Genomic DNA, 22327 nt, shown 5'->3' with positions numbered 1-22327 from the left:
GATTCTCTCAGTCTTGGGACATCTAATCCTTTGATTTCATGACATGAACCACCCAGTACTGTTAGGGCAGCACTTGGTGGACAAGTTTCTTTGCTAATGGAAATTGTGGTGGCTAGTTTTGCCATAAATGTAAAGTAACTCTTTTATGTATTATTCTTTAAAATTTTTTAATGTTTATTTATTTTTTTTTTATTTTTAAATTTTTTTTTTCAACGTTTATTTATTTTTGGGACAGAGAGAGACAGAGTATGAACGGGGGAGGGGCAGAGAAAGAGAGGGAGACACAGAATCGGAAACAGGCTCCAGGCTCTGAGCCATCAGCCCAGAGCCCGACGCGGGGCTCGAACTCACGGACCGGACCGCGAGATCGTGACCTGGCTGAAGTCAGACGCTTAACCGACTGCGCCACCCAGGCGCCCCTTTAATGTTTATTTTTAAGAGAGAGAGAGAGAGGCATCATGAGCAGGGGAGGGGTAGAGAGAGAGGGAGACACAGAATCCGAAGCAGGCTCCAGTCTCTGAGCTGTCAGCACAGAGCCCAACGTGGGTTCAAACTCACGAACTGTGTAATCATGACCTGAGCCAAAGTTGGACACTCAACCGACCGAGCCACCCGGGCACCCCAGTAACTCTTTTAAAATAGGAACTGGATCATAACAAGGTACCACTTCACGACTGTTAAGTAGAACAAAACACAACCCAGAAAATAACAAGCGTTAGCGAGGACGTGCTGGAGCCCTTGTGTGCTGTTGATGGGAATGTAAGATGGAAATCAATATGGTGGTTCCTCAGAAAATTAAAAAATAGAGTTACCACATGATCCAGCAATTCTGGGCATATACACAAAAGAATTGAAAGCAGGGACACAAAGAGGTATTTGTATATCCATGTTGACAGCAGCGTTATTCACAATAGCCAAAGGTGGAATCCACCCAAGTGTCCATGGATGGATGAATGGGTGAACACATGCCATACGTACATACAATGGGATATTATTCAACCTTAGAAAGGCAGGGAATTCCGACAGATGGTACAAAGTGAATAACCTTGAGGACATGGTGCTAAATGAAAGAAGCCAGTCTCAAAAAGTCAAATATTAGAGGATGCCACTTATATGAGGAACCGAGAGTAGTCCGATTTTAATGGGTTTACTGGGTACGAAGCTTCAGTTTTGCAGGATGGAAGGAGGTCTGGAGATGGGTTGCACAACAATGTGAACATACTTAACGCTGTTGAAATGTACACTCAGAAGTGGTTAAGATGGAAAATTTCATGTTTTGTATTTTCAAACCATGAAAGTTAAAAAAAAAAAAGGAGTTGAGATGTAAGCAAATTTCTTTTTTTTTTTTTTTAACGTTTATTTATTTTTGAGACAGAGAGAGACAGAGCATGAACGGGGGAGGGGCAGAGAGAGAGGGAGACACAGAAACTGAAACAGGCTCCAGGCTCTGAGCCGTCAGCCCAGAGCCCGACGCGGGGCCCGAACTCGCGGACCGTGAGATCGTGACCTGAGCTGAAGTCGGACGCTTAACCGACTGAGCCACCCAGGCGCCCCGAGATGTAAGCAAATTTCTAACCAGCCACTTTCTCACTGACATGACTGCTGGGAACGCCAGACTGAAATGTTGGGTTAGGTGTCTGCCTCTCCTCCCTTTCTCCATCAGAATGTGAATTTCTTGAGGGCGTGGCGGGGGATCATTTATCTGAATCTCTCTAGTGGGTAAGGGCCTCAGTAGGTATGGATCAATATAATGATAACTTCACTCTTTCTATCAACACTATGTTAATAAGCATTTGTGACCTACGTAATTTCCCCCAGAGATCTCTCCTGATGGCTTATTTTTTCTTTCTTTCTTCTTATTGCACGAAAATGCACATAACGTAAAATTTGCCACTGATGGCCTTTCGTACCTTCACGATGTTGTGCAACCGTCACCTCTGTCTAGATTCAGGACAGATTCATCATCCCCAAAGCAAACCCATACCCATGAGCAGTCATTCCCCGTTCTTCATACCCCCAGCCCTTGGCAACTGCTAAATCTACGTTCTGTCTCTAAGGGTCTGCCTGTCTTGGGTATGTCACACAAATGGAATCATACAGTATGTGGCCTTTTGTGTCTGGATTCTTTCCCTCATCATGACGTGTTCAAGGTTCATCCGTGTTGTGGAATCTATGGCACCTCATTTCCTTTTAGTGTCGAATAGCATTCCATTGTATGGCTATATACTTTCTTTGTCCATTCATCAGCTGATGGACGTTGGGATGTTTCTCTCTTTTGGCTATTGCGAATAGTGCTGCTGTGAATGTGTGTAGGAGGTCTTGTCTGAACCCAGATCTTTTCACTGTATACCCAGGAATGGAGTTGCTGGGTCCTATGGTAATTACATGATTAGCTTATTGAGGAACCTAATGCATTAAAAAAAATTTTAGTGTTTATTTTATTTATTTTGAGAGAGAGAGAGAAAGAGAGAGAGAAAGAGAGACACAGAGAGAATGCAAGCAGGGGAGGGGCAGAGAGAGAGAGACAGACAGACAGACAGAGTCCCAAGCAGGCTCCACCCTAACAGCATGGAGCCCAGTGTGGGGCTCGAACTCACAAACCACGAGATCATGACCTGAGCCGCAACCAAGAGTCAGACGCTTAACTGACTGAACCACCCAGGGGCCCGCTAATGCATTTTGAGAACATTAAAAAAATTAGGTAAAATCACCCTGTCAAAGGAAGAAAACAGCTAACACCTGCAGGGCGGAGACAGTGAAGAGAACAGGTAGAAAAGCTAAGCATTAGGGGATCTGTGGGCTGTGTGTGTGTCAGGAGCAGAGAGAGAAAGCGAGCAAGCGGGAGGAGACAAAGCCAGGATTGCTACAAAAGAGTGTGAAACAGAACCAACACCGTCCCCCAGACATGAAGAACGCGAATCTCGGGGAACCAGGTCAATGGGGAGATGGAAGAGAGCTGTAAGGAGAGATGTAACCAGACAGGCATGAACTGTATCAGACTCACACTGATAGAATTAACAAGGTTCTACCCTACCGCTCACAGGGATGGCAGGAACATGCTAATTTAATTGTGCTAGGAAGCCACGGGAGTATTTTATGCCCGTCAGTGCCTCATCAACCTAAAACCATATTTTATTTTTGAAACTGCAAATACCCTTTCTGGTCTGTGGGATGTCAGTTCGCTTTCTTTCTCGTTTCCTCTTTTTTTTTTTTTTTTTTTAACTGCATCTTCCTGAGCCTCAGATTATCTTTTTGCGCGTGGGCACTGATTTGACCCTCTCTCTGAGATGAGAGGAACGCAGTGCAGACTGCCAGCTGTGTCCTCCTGTGGTGGCTTCTCTTCCATTCTCAGGGAGGAGACCGGGCACCCTGGGCTCAAAAGTACGGCTAACTTTAGAACTTGCTGAGTCTGAAGGTCGAAGGACTGCACAGCACGCTACTGAGAAAGGCCGCACAAAAGAAGGAGATTTCGAAGAATCCGCTTTTCTGGAACAATTTAGTGCAGCGATCAGCAAAGTATGGCCGGCAGACCAAATCCAGCCAGCACCTGTTTTTGTTAATAAAGTTTCATTGGGAGACAGCCGTGCCCATCCATTTATGTGTGGTCCGTGGCTCTTTTCAGGTCAAAATAGCAGGACCGAGTCGTTGTGACCGAGAACGTGTGGCCTACAGAGCCTCAAATATGTCGTTTCTGGCCCTTTAGAGAAAATGTTTGCTGACCTCTGGTTTAGGGTAGGGGCCACGTGTCACATTCACGTGTTACAGTCCGGGTATAACAAAGAACGGTGGGATTTGGGGCAGGAAGGTGGCCGGTGAGCAAACCCTTGCTTAGGGAAAGGAAATGAGCCTTGTACTGACTTCATCTTTGGCCCTCCATTCTGTCCTGCTCTTCTCTTCCTCCTCTTTCTCTTTAAGTTCACAGCAGACTTTACATATTATTTAAAAAGCACACAAGGCGGGGCGCCTGGGTGGCGCAGTCGGTTAAGCGTCCGACTTCAGCCAGGTCACGATCTCGCGGTCCGTGAGTTCGAGCCCCGCGTCAGGCTCTGGGCTGATGGCTCGGAGCCTGGAGCCTGTTTCCGATTCTGTGTCTCCCTCTCTCTCTGCCCCTCCCCCGTTCATGCTCTGCCTCTCTCTGTCCCCCAAAAAATAAATAAATGAAAAATTAAAAAAAAAAAAAAAGCACACAAGGCCACTTCTGTCTAAATGTGCAATCCCACAGGCCAGCAGAAAAAGACCTGCCCAGGCTGATTCCAAGGGCACCTGTGACCTGAGCAGGGCACAGGCTCGAGCTCCCTGGTCTGCCTGCAGGGAGATGAACGCTGGAGAAGAGCCTTTGCCAAAAGTTCCTCTGAAGGAAGAGGTCAAAGAGCCCAGTTCACGGTCTTGGGCTAACCCAGGACACTGACGGTTTTCCATGCTAGTCTACAGATGTCTGGGATTGGGGGCCTCACCCATGCTGTGGGGTGGGAAACATATGACCCTTACCCCATGTTGCCGTCTCTGTCCCCTCTTACCAGCTCCTGCCCAATCGGATTGGCTCAGCACTGGACCAGGTCTGGCTCATATTAACTGACAGGCAGCATCACTGTGTGGTTCACAACCCATCTTGCTTTTCTTGGCTTCCTGTTTTCCTAAAGTACTTGCCTCCCTGCCCTTTTGGCCCTGAGGGGCAGGCCAGACTCTTTCTCTTCCACTCTTCGGGCTAAACAGGTAAGCAGAGTGCAGGCTTCTCCTTGGAGGCTGTCCACACGATGAAATTGGGAGAAGGCAGTTTCTCCCCAGGCTGAGATTTTTCAGCCTTGGCTGCACATTGGAATCACCTGGCAACTTTCAAAAATATGGACACCTGGATCCCACCCCGCATATTTTGATTTAGTTGGTGTGGGTGCAGTCTGGCCGTTGGGATTTTTAAAAGCTCTCTGGGTTGTTCTGATGTGTATTCAAGGTTGAGAATCATTGACCTAAGGACACTCCCCATTTCACAGTCTGCTAGAGTTCTGAATTGGGGTTTCTAAGAATCTTCTCTAGTTATTAATACAAAGCTCCCGTGTCCCACTTTGCTGTTGTCTCGGGGTGTTCAGCTCCCTTGTCAAAAGCCCTAAGGCGGGGAGGGACAAGTGGTGAATCTAGGCACTCAAATCCGAAGCCAAACAATCAATGCTGGAATAAAAAGCTTCTAAATGAATCCTTGGGGGCCAGGAAATGTTCTGACGCTTGCAGAAGCATGGATAGCACTGTACCCTTGAGTAGTGAAATCATGACGTCATCCTTTAGGCAGCCTGTAGCCCATCAGTCACACTAAGCACTTAATTCTGTATAAACCAAGAGGCTTCCCAAGGTGGTACTTACTTCTGGGGATCTTGCTGGGGTAACTCTTCTGGCATGGTTTATACTCATCTGGAGGAGGAAAGTCTTCCACAGTATGAAACGTGAATTTCGACTCAAAGTCATCTGCCCACGTGGAAAACAGCAAAATTACTCTAGCTATTGTGATGACCCAAGTTTTGAAAATTTCCAGGAGCACACGGGTTTGCCTGCCCAGTGCAAGGGTTTTAACGGCTGGGCGATTGCCCCTGAGACACCCATCTACCTCTCCGTGTTTGCTCTTTAGCTCGGACAAGGGGAGTCAGGAAAAGCGGGGTCAACAGACTCTCCCTGATCACCCACTCCGGTTTGCTTTGACCAACATCTTAAGGGAGCTTCTAAAGGCAGAAGTGCCACAGGGCTATCGAGGGTCCAGAGTCGGAGGTGGGGAACGTGACAGCGACACGGCACCAGCAGAGTCCCTGTGGCCTGAAGCTACCCCTGAGCCCCTGGGGAGGCCTTTGTTTGGGAGGGGCGAGCAGAACAGGAGTCCGCAGCCCGGCTGGTGGGAAGGAGCACGGCCTGTGTCTAGTCGGGGACGCGGGCTCCCCAGGCGGGGACGCGGGCTCCCCAAAGCGAACAGGATTTTCCCTGAGCTCCTGACTGCAAGAGGACAGGTGGCGTTCAGCCCTTTCATGAGCTGAGTCCCTGCTTTGTGATCTAGGCTTTGTATCTGAGCCCAGAGAACCTTCCTTCCTATGTCCAAATTTTTGCCCTACCTCTCCCTCTGTCTAGTGGGCCTTCTATTCGTTCTTTCACCGTTTCCAGATCACTCTATTCTTTTTTAATCCAATATGCCTGGATTTCTCCGTGGAGACAGACACATACACGCAGACATGCGCAGCTTAAATGTCGGTATTCTTCCCTCTTTCTCATCTCAGACAGATGGTTAGAGGAATGGGTTCTGGAACCTCCCAGAAAGCCTCGCGAGAAACCCTATTTCACCCAACTTGTGGGCTGTTTTGTGCTAGAGTGAGCTCCTGCTTGCACCCTGAAGCATGCACCCTGAAATGGTGGGCCGGCAAACTCCCTCCAGGGGCCAGGGAAGCCCCTTCCTCACTGGCAGCCGGCACGGGTCGAGGGCGGGCCCACTTACCGATGATATGCAGGCTTCCGTTGCGCAGCTGACCTCCCGGCTGCGGTGTCGGGGTCCAGGCTGGGGCCTGCTGGCTTCTGCTGGAAAGCTCCGTGGTGGGTGACCTCGCAGGCGGTGCTGGGGGTGGATTTAGCTTTCCCCCACTGGTCCCTTATAGAAAAGATGCCAGAGAATTAAGAGACAGGAATGGCAGAGGCTATAACTTTCGGTGGGAGGTGAGGCGCTGAAATCTCTGGATGTAGTATGCTACGGTGAATGAAAAGGCAGCCTCTGGAGCCAAACTGCTCGGGACCGAATTCTAGTTCTCTTGCAGGGATAATGACACAGCATCCTTGCGCCTCAGTTTCCTCAACCGTGAAATGGGGATAACAGTACACCCACCTTCTAGGGTTGATGAGAGGGTTGAATGAGTGAAGTCAACTGGCGTGTAGGAAGGGCTCAATAAATGTTAGCTGCTGTGGCAATGTTAATGGTGACAACAACCTTCAGTATCAGACGGCACCGTTCAAAGAAGGGGAAACCATTGCCCAGTCCGAAGAAAGGGAGGGACTGTCTGTGGGTGAGGTGCAGAGGGAGGTGGGACGAACAAGCTGTCGGGCTTGCTCCTATCCCCGGGGTTCTGCTCGCGGGGGTTCCCCTGCACGGCAGACACTCTTTCTCCTTCCAGTCAATACCTAAACCCACCCCACCCACCAGGGCCCAACTCAAGTCCCACCTCCGTCACCAAGCCCTGATGATGCCTGTGGGAGGCTCGCCCTCCCTTGTCAGTACTCTGTTGAATGACTCATTGGCAATTAAGAAGGAGCACGTCAGTGTGGGCGTTCTACTCTTCACCTATTGAAACGATGACCACCACACCGCTATTACCTGTGACAAAATGCCCACGATTACAACCTCCTTCTCTGCCCCCCAGTTGGCCTGAGGCAGAAATTGCCCTCATTTTGTTCGTGGAAAACTAAGTTTCACATCCAAAGACACAAGGAGACGGGCCAGAACAGCATCTGCTCCTGGCCTTGGGCTTACCACCCCGGTCTTCCCTTTCTCAGAATCAGGACCCACTAGGATTTACTGGCCCCCGTAAGCAGACTAAAGGGGTGAAGGGGCTACGGTGGCTGCTGACTCCTCTTCTGGAGGAAAAACTGTCCCTTCCTATGGTAAGGAGATGACACAGTGAGCCCCTGCTCTACACAATGCACTTCAGGCACATTCTCTCACTGAATATGCGTAACGATCCTCCATGAAAGGTGTTATCTCCATTTGCCGCCCCCCCCACCCCCCCCACATAAAAGCAAGGTTCAAAACATTTAAAAACTGGCAAGAGATTACACAGGAGTGGATGGGGAGGCCAGGTTGAATTCAGATGTCTCTGAATCTAAGGCGTTGTTTTCACCATCCCATGAAGAAATCATGGGCAGCTGTCTCACTACTAGGAATGCTGGCCTTATGGTGACCACTCAGTTGAAAACAGAATGCCTCAAACCTTCTCTCTCATGACCAAGAGCCTTACACATACGCTTGCCCTGGGGCGCCTGGGTGGCTCAGTGGGTTAAGCGTCCAACTCTTGGTTTCGCCTCAGGTCATGATCTCAAGGTTCCAAGAAGTCGAGCTTAGGCTCCTCTGCCCCTCCCCTCCCCTCAGAACACATAAATAAACTTAAAAAAAAAATATTCTTGCCCTTTGTATCAGGAATTCCTTATCAGGAAACTGTCTTTTCAAAATATACAAAAGGTAGGTGACAATTGCTACAAAAGTATTTCCTGCAATACTATACGATAAAAATATAGAAAAATATAGAAAAAAATAGAATCAACTTCATACTAGAAATCTGGTATATACCGCTGATCATATCAATATGCTTCTGAATAAACTTCAATGGTTTGACAAGACTGCTTTCGATGGAACATTAAACAGAAAGAGAATAGAAATATTTGAATCATATATTCAAGATAGTATTAACTTTGTAAATACGTAGACATACTCAGAAAAAAAAATGATGGGAAGTACACTGAAATGGGACAGCTTTTATTTCTGGGTGATGTTATTTTGGTGATTTCAGTTGCTTTCTACTTGCTCTACAATGAGCTTGTATTATTTCTAATTCGAGGAAACACATTTCAGAAAGCTTCTGCATCAAAAGATTTTCTTAAAGACCGAGGAATATGTATGTGTGCATGTGGATGTGTGTTGGCGTGTGTGTGTGGATGGTGTTTATGAGCATGTGTGTATGTGTGTGTATGTGTGGGTATGTGTGTATGCTTTCCATTCAGAAGGACACCAGAGGTGAATGAAGCCTCCCCAGTATCTGGACATCAGTTAAGGGTACGCATGCTCAATCCAACACCCTCTCTGCTAGATATGTGAAGGAATTAGTTTTACTATTTGGCTTGAAATGCAGACCTTTAGTTTTCTTGAGTCAGCACGAGAACCTGCCAGAAAGAAGGCAGAACGCTAATCCAGTCTGTGGAGGGCCAGTGCGGATTGTGGCTGGGGGCCAGCTTGTAATAACTCAGGCAGAAATTACAGCAGAGACCTGGTTCTGGAAACAAACTGCATCCACAGCCCCCTCCACTGCAGAGAGGAGATTTGGGTAAATGAGCGATGACAGTAAGAATAAAAAAAACCCTTCTCTAGAGCTCAATGTTGCCAGGCCCTGGTCCAGCAACCACACAAGGTGGGAATTATTGGTATCCCCATTTAACAGATGAGGAGAAGAAAGCACAGAGAGGCTAAGGAATTGTTCAGGGTCACACAGCTAGTAATTGCAAGGTGATTAAGGCCAGAATGCCTGGCGAGGGCTTTGCACGACCTTGGACAAATCTTTCAACCCCTCTCCCCCTTGGTTTCCTGTCTCTAACATGAATACAACATAAAGTCCCATACAGCAAGTTTCATCGTGCTCCACGAGGGGTATTGGTAGCTCGGTTCTAAAACAAAATCCTAAGAATTAAGACATCTCAAGGTGTCCCCAAGTGGCTCCTAGAAGCAGGCCTCTGGCTGTGTCCCTAGCACCTCCATAATTACTGGCAGGGCTGGGTGATCCTCTGATATGGCCACCCTGGACAGGGACAGTGGTGCTCACCTGGGCCTCGTCCGGGCCTCTTCTTCTGCACGAACGTCTGGGATCCCGGAGGGGCTGGAGGTGTAGGCAAGGCTTGAACGCTGGACTTGGGTGGCTGGGCCTGGAAGCTGGGAGACTTGGGGGGCAGCGGGGGCGGGGCTTCACTGCTGTTGTTAGCTCCTGGCAAAGGAGGCGCAGGCACAGAGGACCTCGGGGTACAGGAGGCATAAAGAGGGGGTGGGGGTGGCGGGGGCGGTGGGGCGGGAGGCTCCCGCACATCCTGGGCGGGGCTGGTAGCATCTGCACTGAGCCCTGGATACCCACAAGGTGGGAGGAGAGGGAGTGGGGGTGGGATGGGTGGTAGGTGCAAGGGGGTTAGTTGAGGCTTCACTGCCTTGTCACTGAGAACGGAGGCCAGGGGAAGGGGGGGTGGAGTTGGGGGAGGGGGGGGGAGGGGGAGGTACGGAGGGGAGAGGGGGTACAGCCACTGGGGGGTTCCCTTTGGTGGGTGGGCCAGGTGGGGACACCAGCGGAGTTTTGGTGGGGGAGGAAGGGGGCAGGGGTGGGGGCAGGGGCGGAGGAGGTGGGGGTGGGGTAGGAGGCGGTGGGGCGGGCATGCTGGGGCGAGGAGGGACTGTCCTGGCAGCGCCGTGCACCTCAGAGGCATTGCCTAGCCTGGGAGATGCAGGGGGGTTAAGCGGGCCACTGATAGTTTTGATAGGAAGCCGGGGAGAAGGCGCCCGGGAGCCAGGGGCCTGCCCTGTCTTGCCACCTGGAAGTAAACAAGCTCTGAGTTAGGTCAGCCACAGAGGACGGAGGAACCCGAGTATGTGGGCGGCTGTGACAGATGCCGTCCAGCGTGATGTCAGCCAAATGCATGGTGGACGCTCTCTTCCTGCACGCTCACGGGGAGACCTCAGGTGCGGCAGCTGTCCCACGAGAGGGCTGGCTGGACCCGCCCCAAGGTCCTTGCAAGTGCCAGCCTTCCTGTTCCAGCCCATCTCTGCCCGCACCTGCCAAGGGCCCACAAGTCTCCCAGCCCAGGGCACAGGGCTGCTCTGACCCTCTCTGCCTTCCCCTACCTCAAGGCCACCCTCACACTCATTCACCGTTACCGACTGGGTCAATCCAGTCGGGTACCCAGCCTTTACATCCTCGTTTGGATCCTCAGCCGTACCAACCAGAAGCTCCTTGCTAGGGAGGTTTTCCTCATTTCCAGCATTTTGTGAACAAGGACTTCGGTTTTGCATCAAGACCAGAAGATCCATCATTCCTCGAATATATAAGTAACTCAGAAGTCAGTGGGAAGACACACAGCCTTGGGGATCCAGGTCCGACGACCTTGAACCTCCCAGTCCCACGGCTCTGGAATTTGAAAGCCTCTTTTTCCGAAGACATGTCCATTTCCAATGGGCTCCCGGTCTCCTGATCTCCTGGCTTCCTCACCGCACAGATCCACGAACCCCAACTTGAAACCCAATGCCTCTTTGGAAGTCAACAAACCTGGAGTAGCATGCCGCTCCCAGTGACGTGTGTTTGGCATACTTCATGGAAGACTGGGGTGGAGGTGCTCCCTAGGAGGGGCCTTGTCGCTCTCTGTGCGCCCTTTTGCTGTGCTCCTTACCCTTTTGTCCCTCGCCGAGGACAAAAATGTTCCTCTCCTTGTTTAGTGCATGGAAATTCTGCAGCCACTGCTCTAATGTGTCTTTGGAGCATCACCGTCCCCTCAGGAGGCTCGTTAAAATACTCCTTCTAAGTAAATATAGTGCCCTCCCTAATGGAATTCTAGGGAAGCTATATTTTCCTATTCTTGCACCCCTGTAATTTACAACCCCCTTGAAAACATGTGGCGAGCGCTCGAAAAGATGGTCGCTTCTCAGACAGCCTCCTGGGTGTTGCAGAACAGGAAACACAGCTGCCGAATCAGATTATAAACCCCAGCATCTGGCAGCGGTTCGGAGCTTTCCTGCTGGTGCGTCCCCGGGTGCGTTCACCCAACCAGGTGCAAGATGGTACCCCAACGCACTTGACCCCAAAAGCCAGGCCATTCAAGGCAAGGTGTGGTGGCGGCGACGCTGGGGCTGAAACTCGGTGGGCAGGATGACAGTATCGGGCTTTCCAAAAGGATGGTGACCCTCCTCTGGCTACGATGTGACAGTTACCCGGGCAGCACTGCTTTTTACACGTCTCAGCTACAGGATGGCTGCTCTGAAGGCAGGGTGGTGGTGCCATTATTCCTCTGCTGAGGATTTCCTTTGGGGGTGGTTGTGGAAGAGGCAATGTCTTCGCACGGAGGCATCCACCTGGCTGACTGGATCCCCTCGGGGCCTGAGGCAGGCACCGCCATAACACCCGGCTGACCGTGGCCAGGAGTGAGGGCCTCCGCCTGGCCTTTCCAAGGACAGGACCTACCGCCCCCTGCGATTCTAACATTAGACATTTCATGTGAGGCCTAGGGCAGGTGTCAGGCTCAGGGATTCCTGCCTTCAAGGTCTTAAGCCTGTTCCCATAGCACACAGAGATGAAGACAGAGGACCAAGGCAGGTTCCTAACCAGGCCGAGGCCTCCCTATATGACTGCTTGCTCCCTGAACTTTAAAGGAATAGCAAGTTTGAGGAGGAGCAGATTCAGCCGCTGAGTAACCAATCCTGACTTTCTAAGTGACTAAGGACACCATGTCTCCAAGATTCAGAAACGCTCAGAATGAGTCAGTTAAAAACACAGGAGCCTCTGCTGACTAAGCGGCCAGGCGAATGAGACGTGGGCAAACCTATCTTTATTGTGACATGAACAGCAGAGGCAAGGAAGGCACAAATCCTCATTCGGCTTATGCTCATGCCCACTCCAGGATGAAGCAGACAGCTGGCAGCACACGTGTGAGGTGAGGCCCCCAGGAGAGAGGAATTAGCCTGCGTGCAGGCCAGGAAGCCAGGTAGCAGGGGGCCCGTGGAGAGAGCCAAGGGGAGTAAGTGCCAAGGGAAGGAAGGAGGAGGTTTTCCTTCATAACATAGACGTTAACCCTGGAAATCCAAACAGAAACACAAAAGGAGGCCACAAAGCGGGTGGGGAAAGGCCAGCTTGAGTGCATCTAGAGCCTGGGGGGTTATCAAAAGATGAAATATGTTTTGGGGCACCCGGGCGGCTCAGACTTCGGCTCGGGTCATGATCTCACGGTCTGTGAGTTCGAGTCCCGCGTCGGGCTCCGTGCTGACCGCTCAGAGCTCGGAGCCTGCTTCGGATTCTGGGTCTCCCTCTCTCTCTGCCCCTTGCCTGCTCATGCTCTGTCTCTCTCTGTCTCCAAAATAAATAAACATTAAAAAGCATAAATTTTAAACAGATGAAATATGTTTTCCTTCTTCAATCTGTGGGTGTTTCCAGAAGATCTCGGACTGCGTGGAAGTCTCATTACACGTTCCATAGTATCCAGTTTACTCATCCTATCTTATTTTAACGGCCACTCCTTCGGAGCGCTAAGCCAAGGCCACATTATGACTTTGGAGGACATTTTAGGGACGTGTTGCTATAAAGACAAATAGAATCTTTGACCCTAAAAGTGATTTTAAAAGAAATCCAAACATTTTCACGGACTCCCAAAAGTACTGTGAGCACTAGACTCTGTGCTTTCTGGGCCTCATGGCTCTCTGCAACCATGCTACCTACGTATACGTTCCACTCAACAAATATTTACTGAACACCTACCATACATCAGGCATTTTTAAGGCAGTGAAAAGAAACACAGCTCCTGCCTTCACAGAGCTTATATTTAGAGGGAGACGACAGAAATAAACTAACGAGTAAATATATATCGGATGGTGAAAAGTAATACAAGAAAATTAAATCAGTGTAGAGGGGATATGGAGTCAGGGGGTGGGACTGATATTTTTTGTGGGCTGGATGCATAAAGCCTCACTGATAGGTTGATCAGGTGCCACATGAGCAGAGACCTGAAGGATGGGAGAAAATGAGCCATGTGGACACCCGAGGAAGAGTGTTTCCGGTCAAGAGAGCAGTCAGTGCAAGGGCCCTGTGGCAACAGCATGCCTGGTGTGTGCAAGAACAGCAAGGAGGACAATGTGGCTGAAATGGAGGGCGTGTGCTAGCAAGAGCGGGAGGCAAGACCATGGAGAGGTAGCAGAGACTAGAGCCCTTCTCTCTGAATGGCCAGGAAGCTGATGGAAGTGTTTTGAGAGAGGAGAGCCATGGTCGGTCTTACTCTGACATGGCACCCAGCCCATGCATCTGTTTATTGTCTCTGTCTTTGAGATTCTATCCTGTAGCATGCATCACCGGTCACTTCATCATGGATTTCTATGTCCTCTATAGAAATCAATGCTTGTCTTCACAGAGTGGCTCAAACCCCACTCACTTGTGTCCTACAGGAGACAGGTAGGAATGGAGACGACCTGGCTTCCTTTGGCCGGTCCCTGTTAAACCTGACTGGGTATTTCTCCTATCTTTTCTTCTGTGAAGAGAAACTAGTGGACATTTTATACCCTACAGGATGTTTATTTGCTACCACTCAGGAATTTGGGAAAAGAAAGCGGCCTTGAGAAATGTCAACTCTCTTTGCCAAGCCCTTAGCAGAAAAGAGGAAATGAAATGGCTTCCGAGAGGGTTTCAATTGGACCTCAAAGCACCCTAGTGCCCTTATCTTTGCTGGACTTTATCAGTAGGTGACAGCAGCAAATGCACCTCCTTATGTCAAACAGCCACAGAACCCCCCCACCGCCCCCCACCACCAGCCAAAGGTTATTAGCAAAGCCACACGGTAGAAGATTCTATGCCAGCAATGCTTGGGGCTTGATGTTCCCTGATTAATGACATTCTTGGAGTTTATTTCAGCTTGCTAGCTAAAGAGAACAATAATAGGAAAACAGTATTCCCATTACCCACAATAAATATATATTTGCCCAATTTTAATGCGATGCTTTCAAAACATCTGATATCCACTAACACACAAATGGCTGCAGTAGACTGGTTGCAGAAATGGCTTTGCTTGTCCACTCCCTCCTGATTCTGTATCTTTGAAATGTGATTTTACGGGGCGCCTGGGTGGCGCAGTCGGTTAAGCGCCCGACTTCAGCCAGGTCACGATCTCGCGGTCCGTGAATTCGAGCCCCGCGTCGGGCTCTGGGCTGATGGCTCAGAGCCTGGAGCCTGTTTCCGATTCTGTGTCTCCCTCTCTCTCTGCCCCTCCCCCGTTCATGCTCTGTCTCTCTCTGTCCCCAAAAAATAAATAAATAAATAAATAAATAAATAAATAAATAAATAAAATGTTAAAAAAAAGAAATGTGATTTTACAGATCCTGTCATCAAGAGGTGAAGTGTCTTTCTCCACCCTCGTTTCCGGGCCGGCCCTGTGGCTTGCTTTGGGTAAGAGGATGCGGTAGGAAGAGATATTGTGCCAATTCTCAGACTAAGTCTTAAGAGACTTTATATACTTCCGTCCTCTTTCTTGGAACCCTGCTACCGACGTGCACAAAATCCCAAATAGTCTGCTAGATACCGAGAGACTGTATGGATCAGTCAGGTCTGTCATTTCAGCTGAGGCACCAAAGAACAAGAACTGTAAGATTAGCCAAAGCCAATTACTCAAGCTGGAGCTAGTAGAGGGGGCCCAGCTGAGACCACCCCAAATGGCCAACCACAGAACTATAAGCGAAATAAGTGGCTATTTAAAGCCCGTAAGTGTTAGGCTATTTTGTTACACAGCAATGCCTAACTGATACAATGACTCACATTACAGTGATGTCACTATGATTTTCTAACGCGATTTATACCCTTCATCCGTACTTTGCCGTCTGAGCCCCAGTCACAGCTTTGCGAAACACTACACACTACGGCAAATCATTCTTCAGTAATTACAAAGGGATGACTTACAAGACCCCTTGAGCATGATGCTTTGGATACTTTCAGTACGTGCTCCCCAATCCATGATCTACTGCTATACGACTTTTCACTAAAAACACGTCACCACCCTCCTGGCACGTGAGGATCGCCCTGTTGGTTCCACACGTTAAGGAGGGAAAGACCACGAGGCAGCCAGTCTGAATTGTCCCTTACCTGCTGCATCCCTCTGGCCTGCTGGACGCAACACTGGAAAGCCACCGGCAAACAGATCTCCCAGGGCTGGGGGTGTGCTTCCGCCTCGAGAGTTTGCAGAACCTCCTCCTTCTTTGTTGCCTCCCTTAGAACCTTTGCAGAGAAGAGGCAGGTGGGTGAGGACTTGTGAGCAGAGCTGAGCCGCCAGTTGTCATCCCAGGCCCGTGGTCCAGCACCGCCTGGGGCAGCCTTCCCGTTCGTTCCCCCACCTCCAGCCTTCCCCTTCTAGTGGGCATCATTCCCAAACGCCCTCTGCCCGGATGCCCCGCAGACTGCTGCAGCTCGTGCTGTCTGCTGTTCCCTCTGGACCTAACCACGCAACTGACCATCAGCAGCCGAGTACCCTGAAGAGTGGCCGAAACAAAGGGGCCTAAACGCTGCCGTTCCGTAGGTGCCGGCAGGGGAACCGGCAGCACCTTTCGAATGAGAACGCTCACACACTGCAGGTGTGGCGCCGGCCCTATTTTCAACTCGACGGTTGTTGTGGGAGGACCAGACAGAGAAAACCCAGAGATTCAGTTCAGCTGGTAATTTTAACTTCTCGTCCACAGAGTCTGGCCCAGAATGGCAAGCAGGAAGTGAAGGTCTGCAATGATCTGTGCTTTGGCATTTTCCTTCTCTGTCTCCCTGGCTCTCACTCCCTGAGCCCCCTACCCTTCCCTGAATCTTTTCTTCTACAGGAGAGAAAGCTCGTGAAACCCTGGGGGACAGGGGTCACTAATTCCAGCCTTCCAGACGTGTGTGATGACCAACTGTGTACGATGAGAAGACATTCGGCTGAGGGAAGAGTTCCTAGCAAGAAATGTTCAGAGCCTGCAGCTCACTTGCACAGAGAAATCAGGGCACAGTGCCCACTGGTGGATGAATGGGTTTAGATTATTCTGAGTATTCATATACATTTACCTATTCACTGGCATGATTAGGAAACGAGTGTTCCGATCAAATGGGTTTGTCTGGTAACTGGGCTTAACCAATTAGATAGCGGGTCCAACTGGAAACTAATTTTTATTGCAACTGCTGAAAATACTCTAAAATAATTTGTCTATCCTTGTGTACTAACACATATAGTTACAGATACTAGATACAATTATACTTTTAGGACTATCCTTGGGAATTACCATCACGTGCATCATTGAAAACTACATGAAGACATAATGAGAGACGACATTGGTGAATAGTTCCGCATGTATTATTTCAACCTTCAGCAATCTTGATGAAAAAAAGCAAAAAAAGCAGGTATGATCATCTTCCCCCATCTCGTAGGTAAGCAGACTGAACCTCAGAGAAATCCCCAGATTTGCCGGGTAGCAGAATCAGGCCTCAGCCTGGATCATCTCTACTCTATACATAGAAAGCTGCAGTCATCTGACCCTAGGAGAGAATTCTGAGTACATCTTTCTCCTCGTGAAAACAAAAACGTGGCATATTTTAATGATGACACTTTAATTTTTCTCTCACTGAGTTTGAGGGCTATGAGGATGCAGGGTAGGTGATCTTTAGAGGTTATCTCACGGTCAATAAACGCAAAGTGAAATCGCCAGACAGTGGAATATTAGTCAACAGTAAAGCATTGGCACGTGCTATAGTATGGATGAACTTTGAAAACAGCGTGCTAAGTGAAGGAGCCAGTCACAAAAGGCCACAGAGTGTATGATTCCATTTATAGGAATAGCCCAAAGAGGCAAATCCATAGAGACAGAAAGTGGATTTAGCAGCTGCCAGGGATGGGGGGAGAGGCAGAATGGAAAGTGACCGCTAACGGGCGCGGGGTTTCCTTGTGGAGTGATGAAAACGTTCTGAAACGAGACAGGGGTGATGGCCGCACCCACACTGTGGATGGGTAAATGCCACGGAATTGGACGCTTTGGTGCTTAACACGGTGAATTTTATATTATGTGGATTTTGTCACGGTTAAAAAGAAGCTATCCCACCACGTTTTTGTTTGTTTAGCGTTTGCACAGGGGTAGAAGATACACCATGGATCATCTGCCGACCTGGAAAGGAAGCTCCGATTCTCTCACCCACGTGGCCTGTGCATTGAGCAAGTCTGCTATGGCCCAGAGTGGGTGCTGGGTAACTTCCCTGAGCAGGCCAGCGGTGCCTGGCTGAGCCTCCCATGGCCTGCCTTCGCCTCACAGCAGGCCTAGCCCCGCCACTCACTCACTCTCAATTTGTGGGGCACTGCGGTCATTGATCTGTGTGACTTTCCGTAGGCGAGTTCCCTGCTGGATATCAGCCAACAGAGCGCTCCGACCTTTGGGGTCTGCCTTTCTCAAGCTGGAAGCGTCTGTACCCACCTGTAAGGGAATAAGAGGGATCCGATTAGAACCGCACGTAATAACACAATCCGCTGTTTGCTAGTATAACTTCCTGCGTCGGCTCCTTTCTGCCTGTAAACGTCTTTCGATTTGCACAGCTCCTTGGGGCTCTCTTCTCTCTGCTGGATGGGATGCAGCCCAATTCATGGATCGCTGGATAAAATAAGATCTTTAACATTTACTCTGTTGAATCTCGTTGTTCTTTTTTTTTTTTTAAACACTTCCATTTTCGCGTGAGCTGACATGGTAGGGGTCTCCACGGGCTTGTAGAACCAGGGAGCACCAGAAAGAACATATGTAGGCTGGTGGCAAATAAGAGGAGGGGTTGGGTTGTGCTGGAAGATAGAGTCCGGAGGAAACACAGTTAGAAGGTTTATACCATGTGAACCGAGATCTAGTTAAACATTTCTCAAAGCCAGAAATACTTCTTAGCTCTTGCTATTTGGGGGAGGCCATGTGTCTTCGGTGTTTGGCTTAAATAGCACCACTTCAGAGGCCTTTTTTGACCCCCCCCAATCTAAGCAAGGCCACCCAGTGTTCTCTCTAAGGGTACCCTATTCCTTTTTCCTCTGCTAACTTCTATCGCCTGACGTAAACTTGTATCTGTCTCTCCTCGTGGAAAATTTCCATCTGTGGTTACGAGTTGAGGGTTCACCACCCCCAGAGGACTCTGTCAGGAAAAAGACCTTGTTCGTTTTGTTCACGAATTATTTCCAGAGGGTATAACAGGACCTGGCCACAGGTAGGCACAGCGGCTACCAGACGAATGAATGAGCGCGTGAACTAGACTCAGGACGTAGAGTACATTGACCTTGCTTTCAAAGGCATTGTGGGTGTGCCAGGGAGACAGGGCACACATGCATGGAATTAAGCCATGACATCGTAAACATATGATGCAAGTCCCACAGAGAGGAAGGTCACCGAGAGTTCAGAAGTGGCCATATTTGCCAGGCTGCAAAGGAAGGTAAGAGACCTTGAGATGGTCCTCGAAGTAGAGACAGGATTTACAAATCCTTGCTGTAGCCATTTTCCGTTCAGAAAAGGACAATCCAGCTTTGTTGGCTATTTAGTCAGAGACTCTCCAGTGTCACAGACTAGAAACAAAGGCAATTGTGGTTTTAGCTAAAATGTGCTGAGGGTGTATTTTCACTGGCTGCCTCTACTGCCCTGGTGATGTATCTTCCATGAACTTTGAAGGACATAAGCTTCAAAGCTGGGTTCTTGCTGCCCGGAAACATGCTTTTTGAACCCTTGAAGGGCGGGGGCTCATGGACAATAGTCAGTAACAGAGCTGAGCAAGGGGCCCCAGCCCTGATGATACACGTTTTTAGAAAGCATTATTAATGCACACGTACAACAGGGCATTTCTCACACAACATGCTTTTAAAGTCTATCGATAGAAACCATTAATATCCATAAATCCTTTTAAACTGCCAAGTTTTGAAATCTTTTAGAGTTTCCTCTCATTTTATTTACAAGTAGTTCATGGCAGGAATAAAAGGCCAAGGGAAATATCATGACCCAGTCAAGAGGGTATGAAAACTTTTGCAAAAATCTAGCATCACAATCTCAACATGTATTATTTTCAGAGGTTAGGGAGAGAAAGCGCTTTGGAGCTTTATTCCTAGTTACAAGATAAATAACACAGTGCATTATAATGATAGTCATGGCTCAACTCAGGTGACAGCCTTGGGGACGGCAAGGGTTAGAACGGTGTGTTCTTCTGTTCAAAGAAGTAGCTGGACCCAGGAACAAACCTTGTCGCTAATAATCCCGCTGTGGGCGAGTGGGTCATCTTATATAATTTTTTTTTTCAAATATTTATCTTTGGGAGAGCTCAAGCTGGGGAGGGGCGGAGCGAGGGGGACAGAGGATCTGAAGTGGGCTCTGCCCTGACAAGCTGGCAGCAGCTAGCCCGATGTGGGGCTCGAACTCATGAACCACGAGATCGTGACCTGAGCCGAAGTCGGACGCTCAACCAACTGAGCCACCCAGGTGCCCCCGATCATCTCATCTAATTTAAACTTGGTTTTTTAATTTATCACCAAAATGTGTCCCCCTACACCCTGATCTTGCCCATCCCAAACCTTTTAGGTGAGGGCTATGAAGAACATTAAGAGCCCTTGGGATAATGACTTTGAGTACCTACTTAGCACAGGCCTCAATATATTCTTGATGATTCCACATGCCAAGATTTTTTGATAAACATTTTCCAAGTCAGCAGGAGGACATGGCGAGTCACATCATGTTTACATGCTGCAGTTCAACTTGCGGGACTAAATGGAACATTTCTTCTTTGACTTCTTGGCTTTCTTTCCTGCTGTACTGTCTACCCTGATGATTTTCCACTAGAGGGCTCTCCCTCCCCTGATATGGATATGGCATCAGTCCGTCCTCTCTGGTGAGGTCCAGAATGAATAACTTCAGGGCTAAGGGGACCATGTAGATTTAGTCTTCATGGGTTTTGCACAAAAGGACATCTAAGGACATATTCATTTGCACACTGAAAACTGTGTTACTCAGTGGCAGTCGTTTCTACGCCATCTGCAATATTTATTAGCAATTCAATCATAATTTGCTTCTTAAAAAACCCTATGAAGTCTTGTTACTGTGGTTACAGGGCACAGAAACAGAAAAGGAAAGATTTCCAAATATTCACTGGTTCTTTTATTCTCTGCAAATCCTGGTTATTAGCAACTCACTAAAAATATAATCAACAGAGAGAAAGCCACTCCTGGACACCTGTCCTGTGACAAATATAGCCACCAAACATGTCTCCCTCGCCCCACGTGCATGTGCAAGGGTGCACGTGTGTGTACACACACACACCCGAAACCAAAACATTCCTTCGATGTTTGCTGTTGTTCTTTCTTAACCTTGTTATTGAGTGTGGCAATTTGCTGAGTTCCACATAAACCTTTTGTGGACTCAGTTCCCCAGTAGTGAGCTCCAAATGCAATAGCGTGAACCCCAAAAAGATGCCACGTAGCAGAAGAGCAATGCAAATTAGCCCATCCCGAGCCGTGCAAAGGCTGAAGAACCCAAGTGAGCCAGTAAGATCACAAAGACAAAAACAAAGATAGTTCTGACCAGGCCAAGGTGGTGAAGTGTCTGTCCTCCCCTCTCGATAAATTATAAAAGCGTTTGCATGTCCCTTTGTCATCTCAGCAAATGAGTCCATCAGGTTCCAGTGGGGTTTGGGCGGGGAGTGGAGGGATGGGGTGGGGGATGGCAGTCCAGCCCAGATCAAAACCTTGAGCTGCATGTCCTGCTGTCTGTCGCTTTGCTGCCATATGCCATTACTGCATCTGTCTGATTCATGCCGATTTCTGTGAGAAACACCAATTAAAAAAACCCCAGCCAGTTAATCCAAATCTGGCAGGCTGTCTATCTCAAGGATGCTCTAAATCCTATCGTATTTGCACAATGTCAACCTCGCAGCTTCCTAAAGGTACATTCTCCAATGTGGCTGCTAAACCTAAAATTAGTTCTCGGGTGTCCAGGCACACTGCTTGCCCATTACCTCGGCCCTCAGCCCACTCCCGCCTTCTCCAAACTTGGGGGAAGACAGCTCTCAGCAGCCAGCGTCCTGGGATCCCGTTACCAAACCTGAATCCCCAGGACAGCCAGCACTGTCTCCCGCCTGCCATTACCATCTTTATGTGGGAGAACACAGAGAGCCTGTGATCCCAAAGAGAGACACAAAATATTTTCACAGAAAATTAACTGACACAATGTTCCTGACACCCCAAATGTGCATAAGTCAGGCTGTTCCAGAAGGAGGTGTACTGGGATCCAACAGCAGTAGGTCTCGTTTTCAGAAAGCCAAATAGGCAATTAAAATCCACAAGCAAGAAGAATGGACCCTCTAACCTCCTTTACGAAAGCCTGGTTTCCTGAACCACTGCATGCAGACCGTGACTGGTCCCTAGAGGACAGAGGTACCTCGTGCAGGGCTACCTCCTTTAAAGGGAGGGCTAAAACAGCACAACAGGTCCCAAACGGAGCCACTTGTCCCCAAGAGAGCAGACCAAGACAAAACTGCAGTCTCAGCCCTTCCTGGGAATGTGAACTTTCCCCAGTCGATCTGGAATTATCCTACCAGCACCCATAAGGTAATTTGTGTGATTGATCCCTGCCCTTCCCTTTGCCCTTTGCTTGCCTGAAACATTCCTTTCCTTTGTTTATGACTTCCCTGTCCCACCCTCTTTCTGCCTTTACCACTTGGTACAGCTCTGCCCATCTCCTTTCTATTTGCTCTAAGGGATGCTCCTTGATTCCTGAATCACTGAATAAAGCCAATTAGATCTTTATGTTTACTCAGTTGAGTTTTGTGTTTTAACAGGCGGGAAAGCAGAATTAAAGGCCCCTTCGTTGGGGCTCTAG

At 49.0% G+C, this 22327-nt stretch overlaps 1 protein-coding gene across 1 annotated transcript in view; it reads right to left on the bottom strand.

Annotated features, from left to right (window-relative positions):
- WIPF3 (WAS/WASL interacting protein family member 3) overlaps positions 1-22327 on the bottom strand; it is a 75601-nt gene that overhangs the window by 7631 nt on the left and 45643 nt on the right. The window contains 6 exon segments of the mRNA XM_047095236.1: positions 5353-5454; positions 6464-6613; positions 9543-9973; positions 9975-10293; positions 15585-15716; positions 17788-17920. Of these exon segments, the coding sequence (XP_046951192.1) occupies positions 5353-5454; positions 6464-6613; positions 9543-9973; positions 9975-10293; positions 15585-15716; positions 17788-17920 (1267 nt within the window).

The sequence above is a fragment of the Lynx rufus genome, unplaced genomic scaffold, assembly GCF_022079265.1.
Source record: "Lynx rufus isolate CCGP_SWC_20201006 ecotype Redwood Valley unplaced genomic scaffold, mLynRuf1.p SCAF_4, whole genome shotgun sequence".
NCBI classification, from domain to species: Eukaryota; Metazoa; Chordata; class Mammalia; order Carnivora; family Felidae; genus Lynx; species Lynx rufus.
The sequence above is the reverse complement of the archived record's forward strand: the minus strand, read 5'-3'. Positions and strand labels throughout refer to the sequence as shown.